The sequence below is a fragment of the Opisthocomus hoazin genome, chromosome 2 (assembly GCF_030867145.1).
Source record: "Opisthocomus hoazin isolate bOpiHoa1 chromosome 2, bOpiHoa1.hap1, whole genome shotgun sequence".
Lineage (NCBI taxonomy): Eukaryota > Metazoa > Chordata > Aves > Opisthocomiformes > Opisthocomidae > Opisthocomus > Opisthocomus hoazin.
This window is the reverse complement of record NC_134415.1, coordinates 56150893-56175031: the sequence shown is the minus strand read 5'-3', so window position 1 is coordinate 56175031 and position 24139 is coordinate 56150893. Positions and strand designations below refer to the sequence as shown.

Below are 24139 nucleotides of genomic sequence, written 5' to 3'. Positions count from 1 at the left end.
CGCTCAACATGTGGCACCCCTGGGAGCAAGTTCAAGTTCCTAGCAAAAAAAACAAGACATTTTGCTCAGCGCTGTAGAAGCCTGCAGGGTGGCCATGCACGAAGAGAGGTGTTAAGACAGGCACTGCCAGTAACACCAAAAGGCGCATTCCAAACTGGCTGGCAGGAAACACGTTGCTGGGGTGACGGCTTTAGCGAGGCCTAGTGCCGCGGCGCCCTAGGAAAGCCGAGGGGGTGGTTTGGACACAAGGCAGCAGCTGTGCTCGCTGTGACCCCTGCCCTGCCCTTGCCCTGCGGCCCAGTCGGGCTCAGGGAAGCTTCACACGCGGTAACCCCGCCGCCGCTGGCTCCCAGGCCGGCGGGCAGAGCGCAGGGCCCACCGAGGGCCTCGCAGGCCAGGCCAGGCCGCAGCCCCTCGCGCACCACGCCAACGGCAGGCCCAAGCGCCGCCAGACCCCGCAAACTCCCGCCGTACAACCCCCGCCCCAACCGCTACCGCCACCGCGCATGCACGCGGGCGAGACTGGCCGGCACGCCACATCCGGGCACTCCACCCCGTGACCCCGCCCTCCCCGCCGAGGCAGACGCGCAGCCGCCAGGGAAGAAAGGCCGTGCCACGCGCGCTCCCAGCCCCTTGCCCCGCCCCTCGCCGGCGCCGGGGGCGGCCCGCGCCCCGCCCCGCGCTCTCGCTTGCCCTGGCGCGCGCGGCCGTTGGGGGCGCGGCAGGCGGCGGGGCCGCGCGGGAGCCCGGCGGGCGGTGAGGCGCGGCCAGGCCGGAGCGGACCGGAGCGGACCGGGAGAGGCGAAGCGGGCGGCGAGAGCCCGGCGGGGGAAAGGCCGAGGCACAACGCAGTCTTCCGCGCTCTCCTGCCTGCCGAGTGACGGGGACCGGGTGAGCCGCCGCTGTCCGCGACCGGTGGGGCGAGTCGGGGCCTGCGCCCCCGGCGGGGCTGCGTCCCGCACCTGGCCGGCGGCGGCTGCCCGGCAGCCGGGTGGTAAACAAATGGCGACCCGGCCGGGGGCGAGCACCCGGAGTCGCGGCCGGTGCCCGGCGCCGGCTCGGTCGCGGCTCCCCGCCGTCCCTGACAGGTCCCGGCCGGGAGGCGGGGGCGGCGCCGCCCGTAGCCCCGGAGGAGGCCGGGTCGCGGGGGTTCGGTGTGCGGGCGTCGCCGGTGTCCGCTCCTCCCCGCCCGCCCCCCCCCCCCGGCTCCCGCAGGGCCCGCAGCGCCGGGTGTGTCAGCGGTAACGTGCCGCGTAGAGCGGCCGCCCCGTCCGTGTGTCGTGTCCCCCCCCCCCCCCCCAACCGGGAGCCGCCGCCTCTTGCCCCGCAGTGCTGTCGGCGCTCTCCGGGGTGTCGCGATAGCCCCCTCCCCGGTGTATGAGGGTGAGGAAGGCTGCGTGTCGGTACCGCTGTGGCCCCACCGGTCGGCGGTCAGAAGCGCCTGGGGAGGTGGCAGCGGCCGTGCGGCCTGGCCTCTCTGCCAGCGGTGCTAGCACTGCTGCTGTCGGCAGCAGGTCCCCTGCGTGCCCCAGGGAGACGGCTTGCTTTTGTTCCGTGAAGTTCTACTCAGATTTGGCCGAGGAGCCTTTCATAATCCTTGTTTCCCCTTTGCTGATTACGTTGTCGATGTGCCAAAAGAAGTGTGTGTTAGCGTACTAATCCAAAACCGGGCCTGTGCTGCTGTAGCGGCAGCATCACCTTGCTTGTGCTCGTACTTCAGGTGAGAGATCTCCCTCTGCTTTCTCTAGAACCAGTGTGTACCTCTTGACGGTCAAGTCCTTTCCCTGGGCAGCTGCTGCCTTCTGCTGCGTGCTAACCTAATACACCTTAGCTTGTGCTGCGATCTGGAGGATTAAGGTTCATGCAGCCCTGCTGATGAGGATGTTGGTTACGCTTATTTATGATCTTCCCCCCTCCACCAATCTCCCAAAAGTACAAAAATATTATTAAAAGAACTTTGGTGGGCGAACAAGTTAAGTACCTGGAAGACTGAAAAATACACTGGCAGCTTTAATCCGTCTTCCCCTCTGTATGCATGCAAATACCTGTGTGTAATTTCTCCAGTAGTGGTCAGGGTTAATCAAAGGGTGAATTGGGGTTGTACTGCAAGCCGGGACTTTTTGTGAAGTCTCCATCTCATTGTTTTTCAAAGTTAGAAGGTGTTAGAGAACAGGAGAGTCCCAGCAGAATGGCAAAGGCTATGCAAAAAGCAGTGTTTTTAGTTTGCTGCTTGAGTGTTCTTTTTTTTTGCACTAAATTCTTCTTTTACTCAATTAACTTCTTAAATTTGGATTGTATTTCCCTTGCCTCCGACTTTGATGTTAGAAGTCTAATGGGCAAAAGAAGTGCTGAGTTTACTGATATCTGGTTGGAAACTTTCTGGGCAAGATTTCTGCATGGTTTTGGACAACCAAGTTTTTGACCTAGGTCCTAAAGAGTGTCTTGTACTACCTTTTGAAGAAGAAACCACGTGGCTATTAGTCTTCTAGTGAGCCCCTGTAGTTGCTGTAGATTTCAGCTTTGTAACAAACCTATGCTTTGTATTCAGTCCAACTGAACTAAAAGTAACAAATAAAATTGCCTTCATATTGATAGACCTGATTTCTTTGGTGAGCTCTGTCTCAAATGTGGTAAATGCTGTTTGTCTCTGGCAATGAGATGCAGTGGTATAGAGATGGGAGCAGGGAATCATTTATCTGGTGATCATTGTACACTGGTGACAATTCTCATTCAGTTTCCTTATCTGCACAGTAAGAATAAAGATAACTTGAGTATTTGTTGGTGAGATGGTTAGATTTTATAAGGAGTAAGTATTCCTGAACAGACCACAAATAAGCAAGTAGTTACATTGTTGAGGGTTATGGGGAAATCCTGTGTAAGCTCTCCAGAGTGCCTGGCCACTATCTAGTCTCAATATTGAATGAAGGAAAAAGACTGAAAAAATTTTGTAATATGAACTGGTCTAAAACAGGCCAGAGTCGCAGGGGAGCTCCAGATTCTGATATACTTTGCAAGCTACTGTTTTTAATAGTTTTTGAGGTGACACTTCGTGTCTTGTTTTAATTTTATTGTAATCTGTTAATGCTGCTTGAATCTAAAATACCCTGCAAACCCTTACAGTCTGTGGAACATCTAATTGAATAGACTCTGCTTTTGTTTACCAAATGCCAAACATTGATCTAAGCTCTTAATGAGAAATCACACTGAAAACCTGATGGGTTTAAACTTACAGCTTAAGAATGAGAGGCATGGTGAGGTAAAATTCTAATTGCCATAGTTACAGCTTTTTATGTAAATCTTAAGGTAGTGGCTCAGGTTGATGGCTGAGCAATGATACCTGGTTCAGACTTGGTTACATAGGTGCTGGAAGGTGGGTGGTATTTAGTTTGTTTGTTGAAGTTGAAGCTTTGTATTTATTTGTCTGTTTAGAAGCATCTGTAGTAGAAACTGTAGTTTTCCAACAGTCCTGTGCGACAGAGTAATTTGGGTGACAGATTCACTGCAAATAGGATCTTTTTAGGAGCATGCTTTATTGGCGTAGTTGCAGTGCTCTTACAAAAACCTTGTTTTAGCTGAGTCACTATTGTCATTGGCGATGGAGTGTGTTTGGATGGGAATGTTCAGCTGCAGTCTTTGGGGAAAAAGTAATAGCATCAAGCCTGTTGACATTTGGAAAAGGCAGTCTAAATGATATTAGAGATCAGAAATTGATGACTCATTGTATGTCCGAAAAACCCTGCACAAAAGTGTAGTGCAGATCTTTTGAGTTTTCCAGTTCTTCATTCAAGTTAAAAACATACTGAAAGAGCTGGTGTAGCATGCTCATTATGAGACATATTCCCAGCTCATATCATTATGAGATATATTCCCAGCTTAGTGTCATCAACTATTTGAGACAGGTGAATTTTTGTTTAGAAAGTAGTGTTTTAAAAATGGGTATTTTTTTCCTGTTTTCATTGGTTGTAAAACCAAGCAGCTTGGAAGGGGGAAAAGCCTAACAGGTGCTGCAAAAAAGTCTTTCATTTGGTAAGAAAGTGAAATACCTGAAAATGAAGAGGTTAAATTTGTTAGTATTGTCTCTATTCTTGTTCTCCTGTTCTTTTTGTTCTACTTTTAATTTTTCAAAATATTTTAGGACAAACTCTGCATTTTCTACTTTAGTATTATCTGGTGCAGTGTGTGTGTGGGAGTCTGTTAAATTTTTTGTGTGTACTATGTACTTTTGCTATACAGTGGTCAGGCCGTCTTCTACTAACCAGGGTGTATATTAGTAGAAAAAAAAATAACCTTATATGTACAGAGTACATTACAACCGCATTTCAGTCTGGGATCTTGGAGAGCAGTTGTGTTCATGTTCCATTTACTTTAAAGTTGTTTTCTTATTTTGCTATGGGAACTGGTTAAACTTGTGTAGTAAGACCTGAAACAGTATATTGACAAGTTTTTTGGCCTGATCTTTGTAAACAGAGGTCACGAATTCTGCGGGAACATATATGAATTGAAGTATTATGTAAGAAGGAGGATTTATTTTTGGCTTCTTTTGGGTGGCTAAAACTACCTACTGTAATATAGAATATAGAATTTTTTCCAGTAGTTCTGTTTGTGGTTTCTAAGAAATGGCTTATATTGTCTTCTGGTTTTGTGAAGGATTTGTGAAACAACATCTGGAGATAAAGACATCATTGTTCCTTTGGGTATATCACCTCGGTTCCATCTCTGTTAATTTTTGGTGATAATCCACGGATATGAACACACAGCAGAAGCAGCTTGATATAGTAAAGAGCTTTTTAATATTAAGAGAATGCTTAATAAGTTGTCATGTCTGAAGACTGAAGCTGGACAAATTTTAGCTAGACTAAAATACAGTTTGTGAAATAATCAAACTTAGTTCTCCAGCTGTTGCAGCCTTTAACTGAAGCTTGTTTTTTTTTTCCCTTGAGTGGTTTCTGGTGGGCCAAATCAAACAATTACATGAAGTAGGTGAGAGGAATAAATTTTAATAATCTCTTCTAGCCTTAAATATAAATAGGTAGCTATCTAGTGTGGCTGACAGCTAGCAACAAGCTAAAATGACAGAACTTAAATTATGCTTGCAAAGTCTGTTAAAAACTTGTTTGTTTTTCCGTAAAGCCTGCAAAATATTTCAGCGTTTGTAGCTCCAGATAGTGTAAGCACATGACCTTTCCAGAGGATTGTACATACTGAAAGCAATCTGTACACCTGAAATGAAACCTTACTTCTGATCTCATTTCTTGCAGAGTCTGCAGCAGTTGAGGAGTCGCACTGAGTTCAAGTTCAGAAGTGCTTTACACATGAAATCTACTGCCTCTCTAGCTGATTCTGCCCTGTCACCATCTCAACAGGTAGAGTGCTTTTGTGCCTGAGCCATGCAGCAAGCATATCTGTTCCTGGTGTGATTGTCCTGTGTCAGTGTGTGGCCGAAGGCACATTGAGGCCTTTGGGTTTCTTCTTTGGGGAATGTGTCAAGAAGACAAGAATGCATGGCAGATCTGTCACAAAAGTACTCTAAGGAAAAGCCTTGTAGTTTTGATTTTTAACACTCATAGAGTTGGGTAGTGATAGAAGAAAGTGTTCTGTCATTCCATTAGAGCTTCTGTTCTGAAAGGGAACAAAGCCAGACACGCGGGGCATCAGTGGAGGGTCCACTTCAGTCGAAGCAGTGTTTCACTCTGGGTCATTTTCTTGTTGAATTCTATTTTTTTTGGCTCCAAAAATATGTTTTGGAGGAAATATCTCACTGAATGCTCTGAATGGGAGGAAGATGGTTTACTGCTACAGAGAAAGGAACTCCTAAAGTGTTACTCAAAAGAATGCAAAATACAGGTCAGCTCCTGTAATAGGATGTTTGGGGCATGGGTAGACATGGAAAAGCTTTTCTTTATAAGGTTGACATAAAGAAGTTGCAATTCCTTATAATTCTAATGCTCACTATTTTTGCTGTAGTTACAAGTTTCTTTTTTTTTTAGTTTGGTTTGGTTTTGAGGAAGGTGGATAACTTTAATTTATGCTTCAGAAAGCAGTTAGTACATACTCCTTCCATGCTAGATCACTGATAAAACTAGTATCTTTCCAGAAGTATGTATCTCTCTTGAGGTTTTCTTCTGTCAGTAAGAAGCCATATTTTGAGCCTGACCTTTTTCTGCCTCTTTTGTGTAATACATGTAAATTGCAGATGATAATGGTAGAAGTAGCATACTACTTGTATGGTAGTTTGGACTTTGGTAATTGAAGCTCCTTCTCATGTGTTCAGTGATTAACAAAAAAGTTATGTAGACTCATTCTAGTATGTCCAATATGTGCAGTCACTGTTGGGCAGAGAAGATGCTCTCTTCTTTGTTATGGATGAATTTACGTTTGAGAATGCAGTGAAAACTCGTCTATCTAAATGTTTTGAATGCAGTTTTAACTTGTGTGATCTGCCTAGTTGTAGCAGAAGCTGGGGTTGTCCTGCTGAAGTTGGGCGGGGGGGGGTGGTAATTTGTATCCTGTAGGGTTGAGATTTTGTGTGGCATCTGAAAGGATTCCACTTCCTAAAAGTATGTGTGATGTAAACTACCTTGAAGAAATGTAAGGCTTCATAAAGTTCCTGTCGGGAATCTCTCTCTGAAATCAGAAAAACTGTATAAAAAAGAACAGTTGCCTGGTATGTAAGATATTAAAATATGGCCACAGGTACTACTCTCTGACCTCTGCGACTGAAGTACATACCTTTAAATTTGTCACATCTGAGTCATTTTATTCACGTTAATAGCTAGCAGTTTGTTATGTTATTTGTTGTTCTTCTGAGTGTACCATTTTAAAGAGTAGTTGGAAGTTAGTGTAGCGTTTGATTAATTTTGCTGTATGTCCCTATTTCCTGCCTTCCCAATGTTATGGAGAGACATTTAAGCAGAATTTGAGGTACCCAGCTACCTAGTATGAGGACAATGACTCCACTGGCTTTGGAGAAGCCTCAGGATGGGGCTGTTTAACCTTAGACTTTGTGGAGTCTTGAAGAGTAGAGTTAGAGCTGCCTTTTGTTGCTCATCCCAAGCAGGGGTGGCAACTAACGGTGGCATTTGCCGTCCTTCAGTTGAAATGGTGTCGAAGACATCTTGCTGAACCTCCAGTTCATTTTTTTTAGGGGTTATTTGAAAACTGATAAAAAAGACCTCAAACCAACCAACCCAAACACCACCAACCACAAACCCGAAAGAGGAGCAGAACATGCATAACATAGAAAGTTAATGCGGCCATGCTATTGTAGTAATAGACTGAGGTGTTGGGGTTTAGATACAAAAATTTTTATACTTTTTGTGCAGGATCGGGATGACAAGACAAGGAAAGCTTATCTTCTGGAAGACTACAAGGCTTGTTTAAAGCATTTGATAGTTAGACCTGTTAGTGAGGGTGAATTATAGTTATTCTCCCATGCGTGGTAAGATATAGAAAAGTAAAATACCTTGTTCAATAATTATCTGTAGTACTACCAATTCTATTCTGGCATTCTAAAGTTCTTTTGGTTTTTTTCCTTTTTTTTTTTTTTTTTTTAAATACTGCTCCCTACCTCTTGTCCTATTTTTCCTTGCCCTTTTTTTTTAACCACCTATCACTTAACTCTCTCACTTGTCCATTTCCTCTCTGAAAGTTTCTACATCTTACCAGACTTCTTAGCCACTCTTTTAGCCAGAGACCTGGGTAAAAGATGGCAGATTCAGCAATATGGCAGCCTCCTCTACAATCTCCAAAACAAAAGGGAATTTTTGAATGGCTTGCATACAAGTGGCTGCTTGTGGGTGGATTTGGATGCTCCTGGGAGTTTAACCTGTAGTACGGCTTGTGTCTCTCTATTGTTCTGCTTCCTTGAACCAGTAATCTAAGAACCTGTTGGCCTATTTAACCAAATTTGATAGAGGGAAGAGTCTCAAAGACAGTTGAGCTTTATAGGTTTGGTGAATAAAAGGTAACTGAGTAGTGGAGGCTTCCAACACCAGTAATAGTTGCTATGATTTCCTATCTTATTGGCACTGAAGAATTCACATAGTGGAGAGTAAGCAAGTGACTTAGCGTTGGTGATACTAAGTACAGCTCCTTGTACTTTGTGGTGTAGAAGACAGTGAGACCTCTCACTTGCTGCTGAAGTATTGTGTGGTAACTCTTTGAAACCCTTATTATGCTATTTTAATGTTTGTGTTACAACAGCAACTGAAAATCATGTGGCTGTAGCAGCTGGAATTTTAATCCTTTTAATTATGACAGATTTTCAAAGCATGTTCTGGCTGATTTGGTCAGCTGACTGTATAGTATGTACAATAACATCAAGTGATTGCACAGATTCTGAGAGCAGTGGTCACCTCACTGGAACAGGATGTATTTTTAGGTTTCTCTGCTAGTAACAGTCAAGTGTGTGTACTTAAGCATCTCATGTGAACTGAAACTAGTTGCTGACACTACACTATCAGAAAAGGACAGCTGTTCATTCTTGCTGTAGTCATTGATCTGTCACTCTGTCTTCCCACCAAATTGTGGCAAGGAACACAATGGGATATAAATGCTGCAAATATTACTGCTTCAGGTTGGCAATGACACTCTTTTCTAGCCCTTTTAATTTTCTGTATCAGAGTAAATGAGAACAATTTGTTACCTCCAACAAGAATTTTCTTTATCTCCCCTTTACCCAACATTTTTTCCCTTTAAAAGGCAATGTTTGGGAAGAGGGTGGTTCCTGTTCTCAATGTAATACTAGTGATGTATTTGTTATGGTTCTTCAAAGGAAAATGATTCATATGTGGATGATCTTAATGAATCAAAGAGATGCTAAGTTCTGTGGTTTACAAGGTTAGCTTACAAAATGGAGCGAGTCGTGACCATTTGTTGGGTAATGAATGTGCTAATTCTTGAGGTCTTAGCCATTTATTTCACTAGTTTGATAGGGTCATTTGTTTTTTTGCCTTTGGACCTACTTTGCAATTTCATAATTGAATTATATCAAAAGCTTTAACTAGTTTAAACGGTCCACGAACTCATGACCGCCCAAAACAGTTGTTGAGTGTAAAGCCCAGGTATTTCAGTTAAAAATGCAGAAAAAGGACATTCAGTATATATGAAAGGACTTTGTAGTAAGCTATAAATAAAATACGATATTCTGATTGAAGTTCTGCAGCAGATGCTGTGAAGTTAAGGCTTGTAAGCAGGACACAGAATTTTAGCTTATGTCCTGCTGATGGTCTGCTGATGCCCAAGGAGATTTTAAATTATATATTTAGTTAAGGAGCCAAAGGATTTGAATTTTAAGAGAAATGACAATTAATATAAAACTTTTTAGTGACTAATAAAATTCTAATTTATGGAAACTGAGATAATAGGTTACTTGAGCTATTTGATTGCATGCGTAACTGCTTCTTTATAAAAAGAATTGCAAGCATCTGTTACAGAGCTAAATTAGCATCTGCCTATTGGCAAAACATGGTATTTTAGTGTCTGCTCTGGTTTTCGTATACTGTCTGTTAGTGATATTTGATGTTTTCACCAGGTTTCGTCTCCTTCTTACATGCTTCAAAATTTCATTTGCTTGTATGAAATCACTAAGTTTTGATGAATATTAGCTTATGTGTGAAAGGAATCCAGGAGCCTGAGAAGAGCCAGTATCATCAAGCAACTCGAGTTTCACAGTCTGACTTGTAAAGACCGAGATAGTGTGCTAGGGAGGTGGATGTTTTACTGTCTTAATAGAATGTTCTTCTGTGTAAGCTCACATAGGCTATTTAAAGACAGTATTTAATGATGGTTGACTAATTTAGGATATGTCTATACAAATGGTGCAGGCAAACACGAGCTCAGTTTGACTGTGTTCTGAGCTGTCTGCCTGTGGGCCAGCTTTGGCCTGGAAGCAATGGAACAGCACTAGCTTAGCAGTGTGTGCTAGCTAACACACCTGCCCTCTGCTCTGCGAGTGGCTCACTTCTGGCCATCTTAAAGTGGGCAGGGTGCATAGCTTTTTGCAAAGTAGGTAAACTGGTTTTTTATTATTATTTTTTAAGCATAATTGTGGGTAACTGATTAAATTAAGCCTGACTGCTTGTTTTATGGGAGCAGGAATGTGTTTAGATACATGAAGCAAGGACTGAGCTCTGTGTTGGCCCTTGCATTAAAAACTAGCAATTGTCTTTTTCAGGACTGTTTCCGTTTTATGTTAAGCACTTTAAAATACACATATATCCTGAGAGCTTGCTGTTGATCTCTGCTTACCTGTTGACTTGAGAAAAACTGATGCAAAACTGACGTTTTCTTTAGTCTAGCAACAGGTAGGCTGCTGTATTTGGCAGGAATTACTTAGAGAAGGCTTTGCTAGAAGAACTAAAACGTCTCGGAGAAGTCAAATCTTTTTCTCTTTTCAGTTCTTTACTGAGCGTGTTTTAGCTCTTTGCAGTAGATGCTGTCTGACTTAATACGCAAGTTGAAAGCAGGTTGTGTGCCAGAAGGGTTTCCTAAAATATTTAACGAGTCAGTCACTGAGTTCCATGACTGATGCGCTTGATAATTTATTTGAAACTTACTTGTTACTCAGTATATAAATACTAAGGTATGGTGGAGAAAATTTATCTGTGTTTTGCCTGCTAAGTGTAGCACATATGCTTCTTTGTTAGAAGTGTTCAGGAGAGTGGGTGGCTAAAATATTTGAGTTATCCAGATTACGAGGGATGGGGGGATGAGGACTGATTGCTGCTTAAAGTTGGCATGAATTTCAAAGCGCTGAAAGAATATGAGTGAAGTGTTACATAGATTTCTATTTAAATGCTTTAAATAATTTAAAATGGAGTGTCTAAAAGGCTGTTTTGTTTCCTCTTACCTTCAGTTGGAACAAAAGGTTCAGTTTTATTTTTACAGTTTAGAATATTTTTAATTTAAGAAGTTTTAATGCATTCAAACTGAAGTGTTTAGTCTGAAGAAAATGCATGAGAGCACTGGTTAGCTAGTAGAATAAAATAAGGAACGATTTCTATTAATCTTAATTTCTGTAAGCATTTTATTTTTCAAGAAAATTGCTGGAGGATGGGGAGTGAATGGAACTGAGCAATGTATTTTTGACACAGTATTTTGAGATCTGACAGTGCAAGTCATTCTCTGATATCTCTGAACTGTAATCCCTAGTGGTATCACTTCTGAGGAGGAGTTTGTTAGAGCATAGAGGAGAGCTTGGTCACTTGTGTGGGCCTGCACTCCAGCCAGTGAGCAATTCCAACGCGTCTCAACGTATGGTACAAAGGCGCAAAGGTTACTCTCTTTTTTTTTTTTTTCTTTTTCTTTTTTTATCCATACCACAACAAAAAATTGAATTTTTTGTTTGTGTCAGAGTGTTATAAGAGATTATGCAATGAATTTTATTTGACTTTTTGTTGCTGTTTGGCCTTGTTATGTAAAGTTGTTGTGTTGCCATTACACTTTGAACTGCTGGTATTGTAACCAGGATGGCCATAGGATGCATTAAAAAAATTACCCTTTGTGGGTTGAACTGGAGGTAGAGATAGGACCATGTTGGGTAGGAAAGTTTTATGTATAAGTTGTCAGTGAAATAAAAGGACTTATTTAATGTGTAATATAATTGCTACCCTTGTGCAACAACTACTATAAGGTAGGAGCCATAGGCTACAGGTGAAGAAAAAAAGAATAGTGAAGAGTTGTTGCAAAGGACTGCTGTCTGTCAGAGGCATGGAGGGGCAGAGAATGGGACACGACAGGATTGAGTTACACGCTGAGGGCTGCAGACTGCCTGAAACAACTGTGTGAAGAGGGTGTCAGAGACTTGAGTGGTATCAAGCAGCCCAGGGAATAGGCTGCCTCTGTTTAATTTAGAGAACTGGAGATGAGGATGAATCTGGCTTCCTTTATTTCATCTCCCTACTCTGTAGAGTTATATAGTTTATGATTTTAGGTAGTAGGTCATAGTCTATGATCATGCTTTGTTTTTCATTGAATCATCTATTTGCAATAGGCAGGGGAAAGGAACTATTCCAGAGGGAAGGATTATATAATATTTTATACCTAAGTTATATATATTATGCCTGGTGAATAAATACATAGACTGTGTCTTGAACTCTGATACAAACATGTATCTTTTATTTTCTTTGTGATAAAATGTCACATACTTGTTCTCTTAAAATGGCTACTGATCATTTCACATTGTGGTAACATGTATCTCTCTGTACACAAAGAGGATGCAAAACTGCAAATAACTGTTAGTAAATATTGACAACATTGATTTAATATTCTATGCTTTTGTCTCCTTTCTCTTCACTCAGAATTGGATTTACAGTCATGGAGGAGCATCAGCAACATTTACACTGTGTGAACTGTGTCAGCCGTCGTTGTATGACCAGACCAGAACCTGGCATTTCCTGTGATTTAATTGGATGCCCGCTGGTTTGCGGAGCAGTTTTTCACTCATGTAAAGCTGAGGAACATCGCATGTTATGTCCACTTGAAAGAGTGCCTTGTTTGAATAGTGGCTTTGGATGTCCCTTCATAGTAGCCCGAAATAAAATTGCTGATCATCTAGAAGTTTGTCCTGCAAGTGTGGTATGTTGTACCATGGAGTGGAATAGATGGCCAGTCAGTTACGCAGACCGAAAATCTTACGAAAATTTGAGTAGAGATGTTGATGAAGTGGAGCAGCTAGATATGGCTTTGGCCCTTCAAGACCAGCGCATGTTATTAGAATCGCTTAAAGTAGCAACAATGATGTCAAAAGGAGGTGATCAAATACCAGAATCCAGAGAACAAACCCCTGTCAAATCAAGTGCCCCAGATACAGTGCATTCAAATGGTTTGATGCCAGTAGATGAAGAGTCCTATGGTGCACTTTATCAAGCTACTGTAGAAACAACGAGGAGTTTAGCTGCTGCTTTGGACATCCTGAACACTGCTACAAGGGACATTAATATGTTAAGTTCAAGGCTCTGCATTTCACCACGTGAAATGAAAGAAGATACTGAAATTAAAGAACAAGCTTCTAATGGCATTAGTCAGGATAAAAAGTCTGACCATGAATATCCAGATGAAGAGAACATAGGAGCAGTTGGGGGAATTAACTTTGGTAGCCCAAGTCAGGATTCACAAACGGAGAAAAATGGTTCTTGTGATATTTGTTATGACGCAGTGCAAAAACATGACTTGAATCTAAACCTCAGTAACTCCTCACTTTTGTGTAATGGCTTCCATGTAGAAAGTGAACGTTCGAAGGTGTTGGACCAGAGTGAAGATCTTGGTGTATCTAATTCAAAACCATCCGGTGTAGCAAATGGTGAATGTACTGCATCTCATGACCATGAAGCATTGCAGTCTTGCAGCTCCTTCCCTGTAACAGCACAACTTAAAGAAGTAATATCAGCTGATCACTTAGTTAATGGCAATGTTAATCATGCACTACTTCACCATAATGCTAACGAAGAAGAAATGTTAGAGAGACAAGCGGAGCAAGAAAGATTGAGAAACGTAGATGCATTTTCACTTTTACGGCATCGATCATACAAATTCCTTGTTAACCACTATTGGTCTACACCAAAAGAAGACAAAGCTGTTGATACATCAGATTTGGAGATAACGGAAGATCCTATGGGTCTCCAGGGGATTGATCTAATCACTGCAGCTCTGTTGTTTTGCCTAGGAGACTCTCCCGGAGGTAGGGGGATATCAGAAAGTCGCACTGTCGATGTGTATCACGTTGACTTTGGGACCCAAACATTTTCTCTCCCATCTGCTATATTGGCCACAAATACAATGGTGGGGGAAATAGCTTCAGCTTCTGCATGTGATCATGCCAACCCACAGCTCTCAAATCCAAGTCCATTCCAGACCCTTGGACTGGATTTGGTATTGGAATATGTGGCTAGATACCAGACAAAACAGCGTTCAATGTTTACATTTGTTTGTGGACAGTTGTTTAGGAGGAATGAATTCTCGTCGCATTTTAAGAATGTGCATGGTGACATTCATGCTGGCCTTAATGGCTGGATGGAGCAGAGGTGTCCTTTGGCATATTATGGGTGTACATATTCTCAGCGAAGGTTTTGTCCTTCAACACAAGGGGCAAAAATTATTCATGACCGCCACTTACGGTCATTTGGGGTTCAACCTTGTATATCCACAGTATTAGTAGAACCAGCAAAAAGCTGCTTGATTGGACTACACAATGACCATCTGAGTAGTCTACCTTTTGAGGTTCTGCAGCACATTGCCAGTTTTCTAGATGGCTTTAGTTTATGTCAGCTTTCAAGAGTGTCACGTTTAATGAGAGATGTGTGTGGAAGCTTGCTCCAAGCACGTGGAATGGTAATACTGCTTTGGGAGAAGAAAAAGTACCCGGATGGAGGTGGTTCTTGGCAGATAAAAGAAAAGGTAAGTTGTTTTTTACTTTGAAGGTGAAAGGGAAAGTATTAAATTGGTCATGTCTCTGTTTTTTCCCTTAATATTTTCCCTGATCATTATTGTTATTACTGTTTTTTGATATAATATCCCTTCAAGAAACAGATTGTCACGTAGAACAGCAATTAGTGAAAATTGCTAGCAGGTTGGTTGTCTCCTCCACACTTGAAGTAGAAGTCGAAGTAATGTCTATATAGTTTTTACCTGATGTAAATAAATTATCCTCTGATTTTCCCAAGATTTTAAAATATTGAATAATTACTTCATCATTTTCTTTAATATCAATGGTCCATGAAATTGGGAAGGTTGCATACAAAGTTTGCTTTTCTTGCCTTTATACTGTTTACAGCAATTTTAATTTTTGCTCATCTGTTGAGATCCTATCCATTGCCGTGATATTGAGTGCCTTAAGTACGTTAAGAATTCTTAAAACCTTTGGGTGACCTTTGTATGGTACCGTTTTCACCATTCCCCGTCTAAACTGCAGAGTATCTGCAGCAATCATTTGGAATTGCAGGAGCTGATAATTTCAGAAATAAATCATTGTGGACTGGTTATGCAATACTTCGTCTACTTTGTAGGTGCAAAAAGTATTGCCTACCTCTCTTCCCAGTGTTCAGAGTTGACCTGGAGTCTGAATCAGCCTGGGACTGACTATACAAAATTTAGCACTGTATGTTTTTGTTACATTGATTGTTAGTATGATTTATAGTAGACACAAAACATTGCCTGAAAGATTTCTAGCACAAACATTTAATTTCCTGCTCTGAGTTCAGGTATCTTAAAACATTTTGAGCCTAAGTGCAACTTATTTTCTAGGTTTGGCGCTTCAGTACGGCCTTCTGTACTGTGAATGAGTGGAAGTTTGCTGACATCGTAAGCATGGCTGACCACTTGAAGAAATGTAGCTATAATGCTGTAGAGAGAAGAGAGGAGGCTGTTCCGCTGCCATGTATGTGTGTAACACGAGAACTCACTAAAGAAGGACGTTCACTGCGCTCTGTTTTGAAACCAGTACTTTAAATATTGCAACCACTCCAATTGCACATACACTCAAGCACCTAATATAACCTCGGTAATATTACGTGACACTTTATTAATGTACTAAAGATACTTTCTAGCTAAATCTATTCTGTCACTGTGTATATAAGGTTTGAAGTGACATTTATTTTTTATAATACTGTTTAGCTGGAAAGTAATGAAAGTTGCCTTAACGTTTGAAAAATTCAGAACTTGCTGGACAGGGTAGTTTTATCTAACTTATATAATTTAAGAACAAAATGCTAAGGTGTGTTTTCTGATTCACTGGTGCCCATGTTGCTGTTGACTGCTAACATTTCAAAAATGGCCTCCAAATGGTATGCACATTTAGATAGAAAACACTGAATTGTAGTGAGACAAAATCCCGACTAAATGTACTTGCTGTATTTGGTCTTTTTTTTTTTTTAACAAATTATAGTCCAAATATTTGAAAAATAAGAGTTCCAAACTTTATAGTAGATATCTCAAACACAGGTTTTTAAGTGCATCTTTTCTCATGAAATCAGTGTTCTAGTGCTCTTCCTAGTTAACAGGTGATCTAGGATCAGCTTTTTTTTAAAAAAATTTTTTTAGGAGTGATCTAAGTGAACTCAGATTTACAGCATCTTAATTTTTAGTACAACTTTCTTTTCACATGTCAACAATGATTATTTTTTGTCTGAACTCTTAATGGTTATTTCACTTTTGGGAGCAAAACTTTTAGAGCTAAAAACATGGTATACTAGTTTTTACTCTTGCACCTACAATGACATCGATATAAAATGTTTAAAATGTTTTTCCTTGTCCTGCAGTTGGCCGAGGGTTAAATTGCTTGAGCAGTCAGAAATTGAAAGTATGTGATGAACAGTTACGAATTTATAATGCAGCTAATGAAAGGGCTTTACTTGTTTTCTGGTATTGTGAGATGTATTGTCTCCTTTTCTGTTAATTTGTCTATAAAAATGCTGCTGTTTTGAGGAGCATTTTAAATTACTGGTATGTATAGCAAATGTATCATCTTCATAAGATGAGACATGATTTGTTAGTTGCATAAGGCATATCAGAAATGTGTGTTCAATCACACCTGTTAAATGAACAGCTCCAAGTTGCTTCCAGTCTTCCATAATAAAAGATCTTACAATGCATTTGTGAACAGAGAATACATGCTATAAAGAATGGCCTGGTATAACAAAACTGTAATAACTTGAATTGACTTTCCAACTTGTTTGTATTAATGTTGGTGTCTCTAGCCTGTTGCACTTAGCAACTGTGCCACAAAGCTAAAACAAAAACAGACCAGAGCTTGGAACAAAGAAATACAGTACATATTTCCATTATAGGAAAAAATAAGAGATTAGTAAGGAGATGTTTACAAAAATGGCTGAATTTATTACTCGTAATTTCTGTACTGGACACTTGTTTATGGCTAGTCTGGCTGCAGTTCACAACTTTGGTGTCTGTGCATTTCCCATTCTGGGTCCAGCCCAGCTAAACGTTCACTGCCTTTTTCTATCCAGAGTGCTACAGGTGCCCAGAAAAAAATTAAATCTAGTTCTTCAGTGCCATGAGTTGAAATTACAAGAGCTCAAACAGAAGTTCTGCCTGGATCTTCAAAGTACATGTTCTTTTTCCACACTTTTTCTTTTGGAGAGAGGAAAAGAGTAAACCCTCTACAGAAGTTAGCAATATTTGGAGTAACTCTTTGCTGTTACCACAGTTACGTGGAAAGGTGAATCTAGATTCACATATGAATCTGACTATACTGACTGGGTTTTAGGTAGGGATTTCAACACCTCCTCCCCCATCCCCGCCCTGTCCTCTGAATGTATTGAAATGCTTATTACCCACAAATTCTTCAGTACAAGGCAGGAGACAGACTTTCATCAGTTCTCGCCTTTTAGCTCTAATGGCTCCTTGCTGCTGCTGTCCAGTGTTTAAAAGTAGTTGTGTGACTTGAAGGATCCTGAATGTTGAGGAGTTTATGGTTGCATTTATGGCTAAATCTACTTTAAAACAGCTGTTTTGTTACTGGTATTTTTTAGTCAGCAGTGTGGTGGTTTTGGTACTCGGCATTCTTTGTAACTACCCGGAACCCTGAGAAGTATGGTAGGCAGGCACGTGTCTCGGTCACTTAGGAAAAGAGGGTATTCAGAGGAGCTGGTGTTGGTAGAATTTCGCTTGTAGCACAGTGCAGATCTGCTTCTAAAGTGTCATCAGTTGTTGATCTATTAAAATGAACTTTTTTAAGTACTCAGTGTTCTTCTTAAGAAATAACACTATTTCTCAATACATGCACTTTTGTTTTCAAATGTAGATACAGGCTTTTCTGTTAAATTAGTTTATTTTTTATGAGAATCCAGAGCTATTAAAATATCAATGTTGTAAACAAAATCTCTGCCTTGTAAACTGCTCCAAGTGCAGGAATACAATATAGTTAGGATAAAACTTTTTTTTTATACACTGCTATGCAGTTTGTAAAACATCTATGGTGTATAGTCAGTCTATCAAAATGTGGCTTGTTCACATTTGCCCTTGAATTTTAAAACTGTCGTATCCCTTTCCTGGTACATCTTCCTTACAGCATACATAGACAGCTGTTCGTCTTTCTTTTACTTGATACCACATTGCTACTTTGTTTAAAATGTTATGTTTTCAATCATTATGCAATTTTTTTTTGCAATGTCTGTTGAAATCCTAATAAAACTTTTGGAGTTTCTCTTTTAGTATGTTTGTACTTTTTTTGTAAAGCTTCTCACCAGTCTTCCATTGTTCAAACATGGCGCTCAATGTCTGCGTATAGGATTCCAGTAAGTACTCAAAAGATCCAGTTACATAAATGAATCTGTTTACAAACATTTAAACAGTGCATAATTTGGAACTGATTAATATGTGTTCACATTACTTCATTATGAAGATTTCAGTCATTCCTTTTTAGACTCTACACCCATTTCTATTGCTTTGGCCTATTATGCAGCACAGATTTCCTTCCACAATTAGATTTAACTACATACATTGAAGACTCATTGTACCTTGTAGGTTTGTTGTAATATTTTTTTCTGAATAATAAATTGGAAAGATTATCAGATCAACATGATACACATGCTACTGGTTTGTGAAGAACATTTTCAATGTATTGTCTCATGAGTAAAGTTTTCTGTAGAAAGTTGCTTAAAATGGTACAGAAGCAAAAATTTAGGGTGGTTTTTAGATAGTATTTGTAGTTTAGACTGTGGAATGGCAAAACATAAACAATACCTCATTGGAATAGAAGACTCTGCCCAGATATTGACCTTTTGCACTGCCATATGCTAATATGAGTATGCTAACAGTCTTTACAAATAAAAATGTACCTATATTACATAAATCTGATAATAAATTAATCTAAACTGTCAAGTAACGTGGTGTGACTCATGGTTTCATTTCAGCCATTACAAACTTGTGGCTATTTTACTTTTCAAACAGGCCACATTAGCCTTTTGTTTTTCTCTCTCCGTAAGTGGATTAGATATTCTGCTGTGTAATGAAATACTTTTGGTCTCACTTTAACTTTCTCGATGCTTAAAGTATTCTAGAGGATTTGCCTGTATGTTTTAGCTTGTTTTTCTTAGAATGCTACTGCTAAAACTATCTTTGGTAGGCTCTTATCTTCTGAATGTACTTTCCTAAAATGAGATTGAAGTTCAGTGGAGAATTTGATGCTTGCTGTTATATCAGAAAGCTGATTTAAATTCTTCAAGTCAGAATGTGTATTCAAGGCATCTTTGATCATCTTCAGATGAGCAAAATTTTGTGCTTGTTTATAGCACTGAGGAAAAAATAGCATTCAGATATTGTTTCTAAAAAGTTATGGCATGTAAAGCAGAGACAGTTTGAAGAATGGAATTCTCATTGTGTGGCTGTTTGGTACGTGGTGAATATTGTACCAGCAATCCAAACTGGAGAGGAAAAATGAATGGAGAAGGCATCCAGTCCCAGCACAGAGACTCTTCTGAGGGACTGTCTGTGAGAATGCTGCGAGTTTCGGACTTGTGCATACTGCAGCTGTGTTTTACTGATGATTTATCAGTCTTTCCATGATAGCAGGAGTTACCTTGCAGCTCTGAGCTCTAGTGTGCTTTAATTGTGAAGTGTCTCCGAGTACTGGCTGTATTCCTGAATCAAGTATTAGGTTGAATGCAATCAATGGAATGGAAGATATGTATTCAGTGTAGGTTCTACATGCTGGTGGTGTCGGAGGCAATACTGGGTAAGAATGATGGAAAAATAAGGTCCTTCGGATACGGAGAATTCATCTGCTTGGTTTCCATCAGTATTTGCCAGAAAAAGGGAACAAAAATGTGTTACGGAATGCAAGGAGCAAAATAAGATGACTAATAGCATTCACTATAGCTTGCTAATAGACTGGTAGCTAAGAAAACATTATCAATCATCATTAGATGCACTATGAAATGTGACAGCAAAAGTCCATACCACAGCCGTTTTGACAAACCAAATTCTGCAACATATGCAGTAGTATGTATGCAGACTGGTTATAGCCTCAAGTAGTAGAAAAACGTACACAAAATAAGCATGTATGATTTTAGCTGAAAAATATAGGAAAAATCATAGAATTTCATGAGGTATTAATTCACAGAAGGCTAGATTTGTAAAATCAGTCAGAAAAATGTGATTCTGCCTTGAGGATACTTCAGTGTTCTGGTGCTTAGTTTCATCCTAAACTGTGCTGACATTTGTTTATTTATCTTAAATCATGAAATGGATGAACTGCAGAAAAGTAGCAGGAAACGTTGCAATTACAAAATTGTGTTTGACAGTGTCATAACACAGTATCAAACTGAGAATATTAAAAAATGGAATAGAAAAAGTAGATTGTAATGTATTCTTTTCATCTAAGATTTGCTTTTCCCCCCCCAAGCTATGTTTTCAAGCATATAACAAAAGAGCTATCTTCAAGCTTATTGTGATTTAAATGTAGAGAATTCTGCTAGCAAGATGAAAGATGGGTTGCATTAGTATTTTCACATGAACATCCCAACAAAGGGGTAGGCTGCAGAACAAAACTAATCTGATTATGTGACTGGTTAGCAAATGAACAGTCAACGACCTGGCATGAATATGTGCTGGACTTTGTTCAGAAGTGTTAATGTTTGATTGTTACATATTGTGTAATCTTCTAATATTGTGTACTCTCTAGTATTGTAATTATATGGTTGTGTTCCACACGTAATTCTGGAGGCCTTTGCAGCAGACAGGAAATAACATGCTTCTTAATGAGGTTTGAGCCTTGGTTAAGGTAAAATATGACTGTTAGGAACTGTGGCAGCTATTTATGAGCATCAGCTGTCTGTGGAGTTCGTGTCATTGTGTGTTTCAAGAGTTAGGGGGTGAGTGGATGCCTTGTAGCCTAAGCAAGGTGGCTTTACTTCTAAGCAAGAAGAGCTTTATATGGCATCTCACTGTGCACATAGTTTTTGATATGCAGACGAGTAGGGTGTTCTTGATTTAACAGTGCAGTACTACTTAACTTCTCAGCAGATGGGATTGCACACAACACAATTGCTTCTGTATTTTGTGGTGAAATGGGTTCAGTCTAAGTGACCTGTGACTTTGGACTTCAGTTAACTGGAGTTGAAACTTGTATTTTTCAGCTGATGCCATTTTGGATAAATGCAGAAGCACTTATGGTAAAGGTTAAAAAACAAAACCAACAAACAAAAAACCCCTCCACCAAATAAATCCATGCCAACAACCAGAAAAATTCTCGCTGATGGATTTCTGTCTAGTTTCTGTATATAAACCATGTTCATTAATGTTTATAGGAGAGCCTGGCAAGTAAATAGAAAACTCAATTTCTGTATTTTTGTTTAAATGAAATCTACTACATGTAGATAAGAAAGTGCATCACTTTAATGAAAAACAAAATGTATTTACAAAAGCTGTGTGATGGGCAGTGTCACCTTATTAGTGTCCTTCTGATCTTTGAGTGAAGCTTAAATGATACAGGATTTGCTAATATTATCATTCAGATGTTTGTTACTGTTTTTGACTAGTTCAAGTATGTAAATAGCTGAAAAAAATCTCTGGGCTTTTACAGGTGTTTAATGGGCTGAGACAGTTTCAAGTACAAGATTCTATCACTGATCTTTGTCGTGATTTTAGGAGGTCTTTGCTAAGATTCTGGTGGTTATTGTATACCTCAAATGCAACGAGATGACCTTTTCAACCCTGCTTTGAATATGTGGGAGAAGGGCAATTCTTGCATATAGCTGTGATCCTCCATACCATCTTGAAACTCTTCTGTTTTCTAGGAGTCATGCTGGACCTGCGAGAGTCTCACCTCATGTCAACGCTTATCTGTTTAATGTTCTGCACTTCATGTCTTTTTTTATTTCAAGTGCTGTCCAGGTTTCATAGGAAAAACTGCTTTTATACTTAGAAGGGAAGTTGGCAAAAAAACCTGCAGAACACTTCATTGTCTCTAAGCTTGAGTGTCCACATTGCAAGTAATTTGGAACATGTGCTCCATGAGCATCAAAAACTAACATTAACCAATATCAAGATCATTATCTTTTCCATCCAAGGTAGGATCATTAAATTTGTTTCTCATTATCTCCCTGAAGAAAGTCTGCTTTGTCACAGTGGTAGGGGGAATAGGCAGATTGTAACCAAAAAAATGGTTCTTGTTCTGGCTGAGGCCACAAAAACTTGCCTTGTTTTTAGAACTTTGTGGAGTGCTGCTCCTTCATTTAATCTGTGAGAAGTTCTGTGGGTACTCCTCCTTAAACTCATATCCTTTGGAAAGTGAGTCATGGCAGGTGAACTTGTGTTCAAAGAGCTAAGCATGTCTGCTGTCCTCCAGAATAATTAAGTGGAGGCAAAAGACTAGCAATTTGGTCTACTTTGCTTCAGTTGAAAAGTTTCTCGTCAATGCTTGGGTATGACCCAGTCCCCTTCAGAGGCTTTTTTCCCTGTGATCCTTGGTTATTGATTGTGGTTTGAGAATGGGAAGCTCTCCAAAGCTGAGTAAAAGTCTATTTAGTAGCCTTTTACACACCAGTAAGGGGCCATTCTGTGTCTGTGCAGTCATGTCACAGGAAAATTTACTCAAGGAATTGGAGTGCTGCTGCTTCTGCTTGCACTCTGTTCCTTCTTACCAGGTTAATCTGATCTTGTCTCTTCACAAGGACATTTTTTGAGCATGTGACCATGTTAGCTTCTGCTGAAGCTGACAGCCTTTTTGGTGGCTATGATTTCTGCTGAATGATTTTAGGAAATTTGGCCTTTATGGTAGATTCTGTCTATGCAAGGTACCTTCCCTCCCCACAAGTAAATGCTCCCCTGTGTGCATGCTTCAGATTCTTGCCTGGGATACTGAAATCAGGAGACAACTCTGCCTGATTCACCCTGAGGTATATGTAGCCACGATTGAGGCCTCCTTGAGGGTGTAAAGCATGCTTTCTCTTCAGCAGGACTCTGCTTGGTTTATGTGGCAAGGATTTGGTAGTGGGGGGTGGGAGTGGGAGTAGGAGGGGGTAGCCTCTGTGAAATGAGACTAGGGGCTGTCCCATGCCGAACACAGTTGGTTCTAGATGGCTCTGCAATGGACCCACTGCTGGCCAAAGCTAAGCCCATCTGTGGAGCTGGTGGCGCCTCTGTGAAAACGTATTTAAGAAAAGGTAAAAAACACTGTGCAGCAGCTGTGAGAGAAGTGACAGAAATGCGAGAGAAACAACTCTGCAAACACCAAAGGTCAGTGAAGAAGGAGGGGGAGGAGGTGCTCCAGGCACCGGATCGGAGATTCCCCTGCAGCCTACGGAGAGGAGCATGGTGACTCAGGCTGTCCCCCACTGCAGCCCATGGAGGACCCCATGTCAGAGCAGGTGGATGTGCCTTGAGGGAAGCTGCAGCCCATGGAGAGTTGCCCATGCAGAGCAGCCTCTTGGCAGGAGCTGGAGCCCATGGAGAGGAGCCCTTACAGGAGAAGGTTTTCTAACAGAATCTGTGACCCTGTGGGGGAACCATGCTGGAGCAGTCTACTGAAGGACTGCACCCCGTGGAAAGGACCTATGTTAGAGCACTTCTTGAAGAACTTATATGGGAAGGACCCACATTGGAGCAGCTTGTGAAGGCCTGTATCCCATGGGAGGGATCCCACTCTGGAACAGAGGAAAAGTGCGAGAGGGGAAAGAGTGACAGGGACAAGCTGTTCCTGACCACAACCTGCATTCCCTATCCCCCTGTGCTGTTTGGGGGGCCAAGGACTGATGCTGACCCTGGGGAAAAGGAGAGGGGGGAGGGAGAGTGTCTCTAGTTTTGTCTTTGTTTCTTACCATTCTACTCTATTTTAAATTGGCAATAAATTAAAATAAATTTCCCCAACTGAAGTCTTTTTTGCCTGTGATGGTAACTGGTGAGCGATCTGCCTGTCCTTATCTTCTTCCCATCCTGTTGAGGAGCGGGAGTGAGAGAGTGGCTGAGTGGGTGTCTGGCAGCTAGCCAAAATCAAACCCACCACAGGAACAAAACCTATTGGAAAGCACTTTTTTTGTCTTGGTGGCAATTTGTTCTTCAGGTGTGGTTATCTCCACTCACAAGGGGAAATGATATGTGTGTAGAAAAGGGACTATAGTGACTGGAAAGCTACTTGAGATACATTGCCTGTATGAGTGTTTCCATTCTGCCATGTCCAGTAGGGCTT

General features: G+C 40.9%; 1 protein-coding gene across 2 annotated transcripts; it reads left to right on the top strand.

Moving 5' to 3' along the window:
* The first annotated feature begins 725 nt into the window (after positions 1 to 725).
* FBXO30 (F-box protein 30) lies at positions 726 to 18164 on the top strand. Of its 2 annotated transcripts, XM_075413734.1 has the most exons (4): positions 726 to 891; positions 5259 to 5363; positions 12300 to 14394; positions 15241 to 18164. In XM_075413734.1, the coding sequence occupies exons 3-4, from the start codon at positions 12316 to 12318 to the stop codon at positions 15442 to 15444; spliced, it is 2283 nt and encodes a 760-aa protein (XP_075269849.1). In that variant the 5' UTR covers positions 726 to 891; positions 5259 to 5363; positions 12300 to 12315; the 3' UTR covers positions 15445 to 18164. The 2 variants fall into 2 exon arrangements, with proteins under 2 accessions (XP_075269849.1, XP_075269848.1); XM_075413733.1 differs by lacking the exon at positions 5259 to 5363.
* Positions 18165 to 24139: the final 5975 nt, after the last annotated feature.

What these genes read in the sequence shown, in the direction of transcription:
- FBXO30 (XM_075413733.1), top strand. Translation starts at nt 12,316, where the DNA reads ATGGAGGAGCATCAGCAACATTTACACTGTGTGAACTGTGTCAGCCGT. An exon ending in CTTGGCAGATAAAAGAAAAG is followed by an intron (nt 14,395 to 15,240) that starts GTAAGTTGTTTT and finishes CTTATTTTCTAG; the next exon opens with GTTTGGCGCTTCAGTACGGC.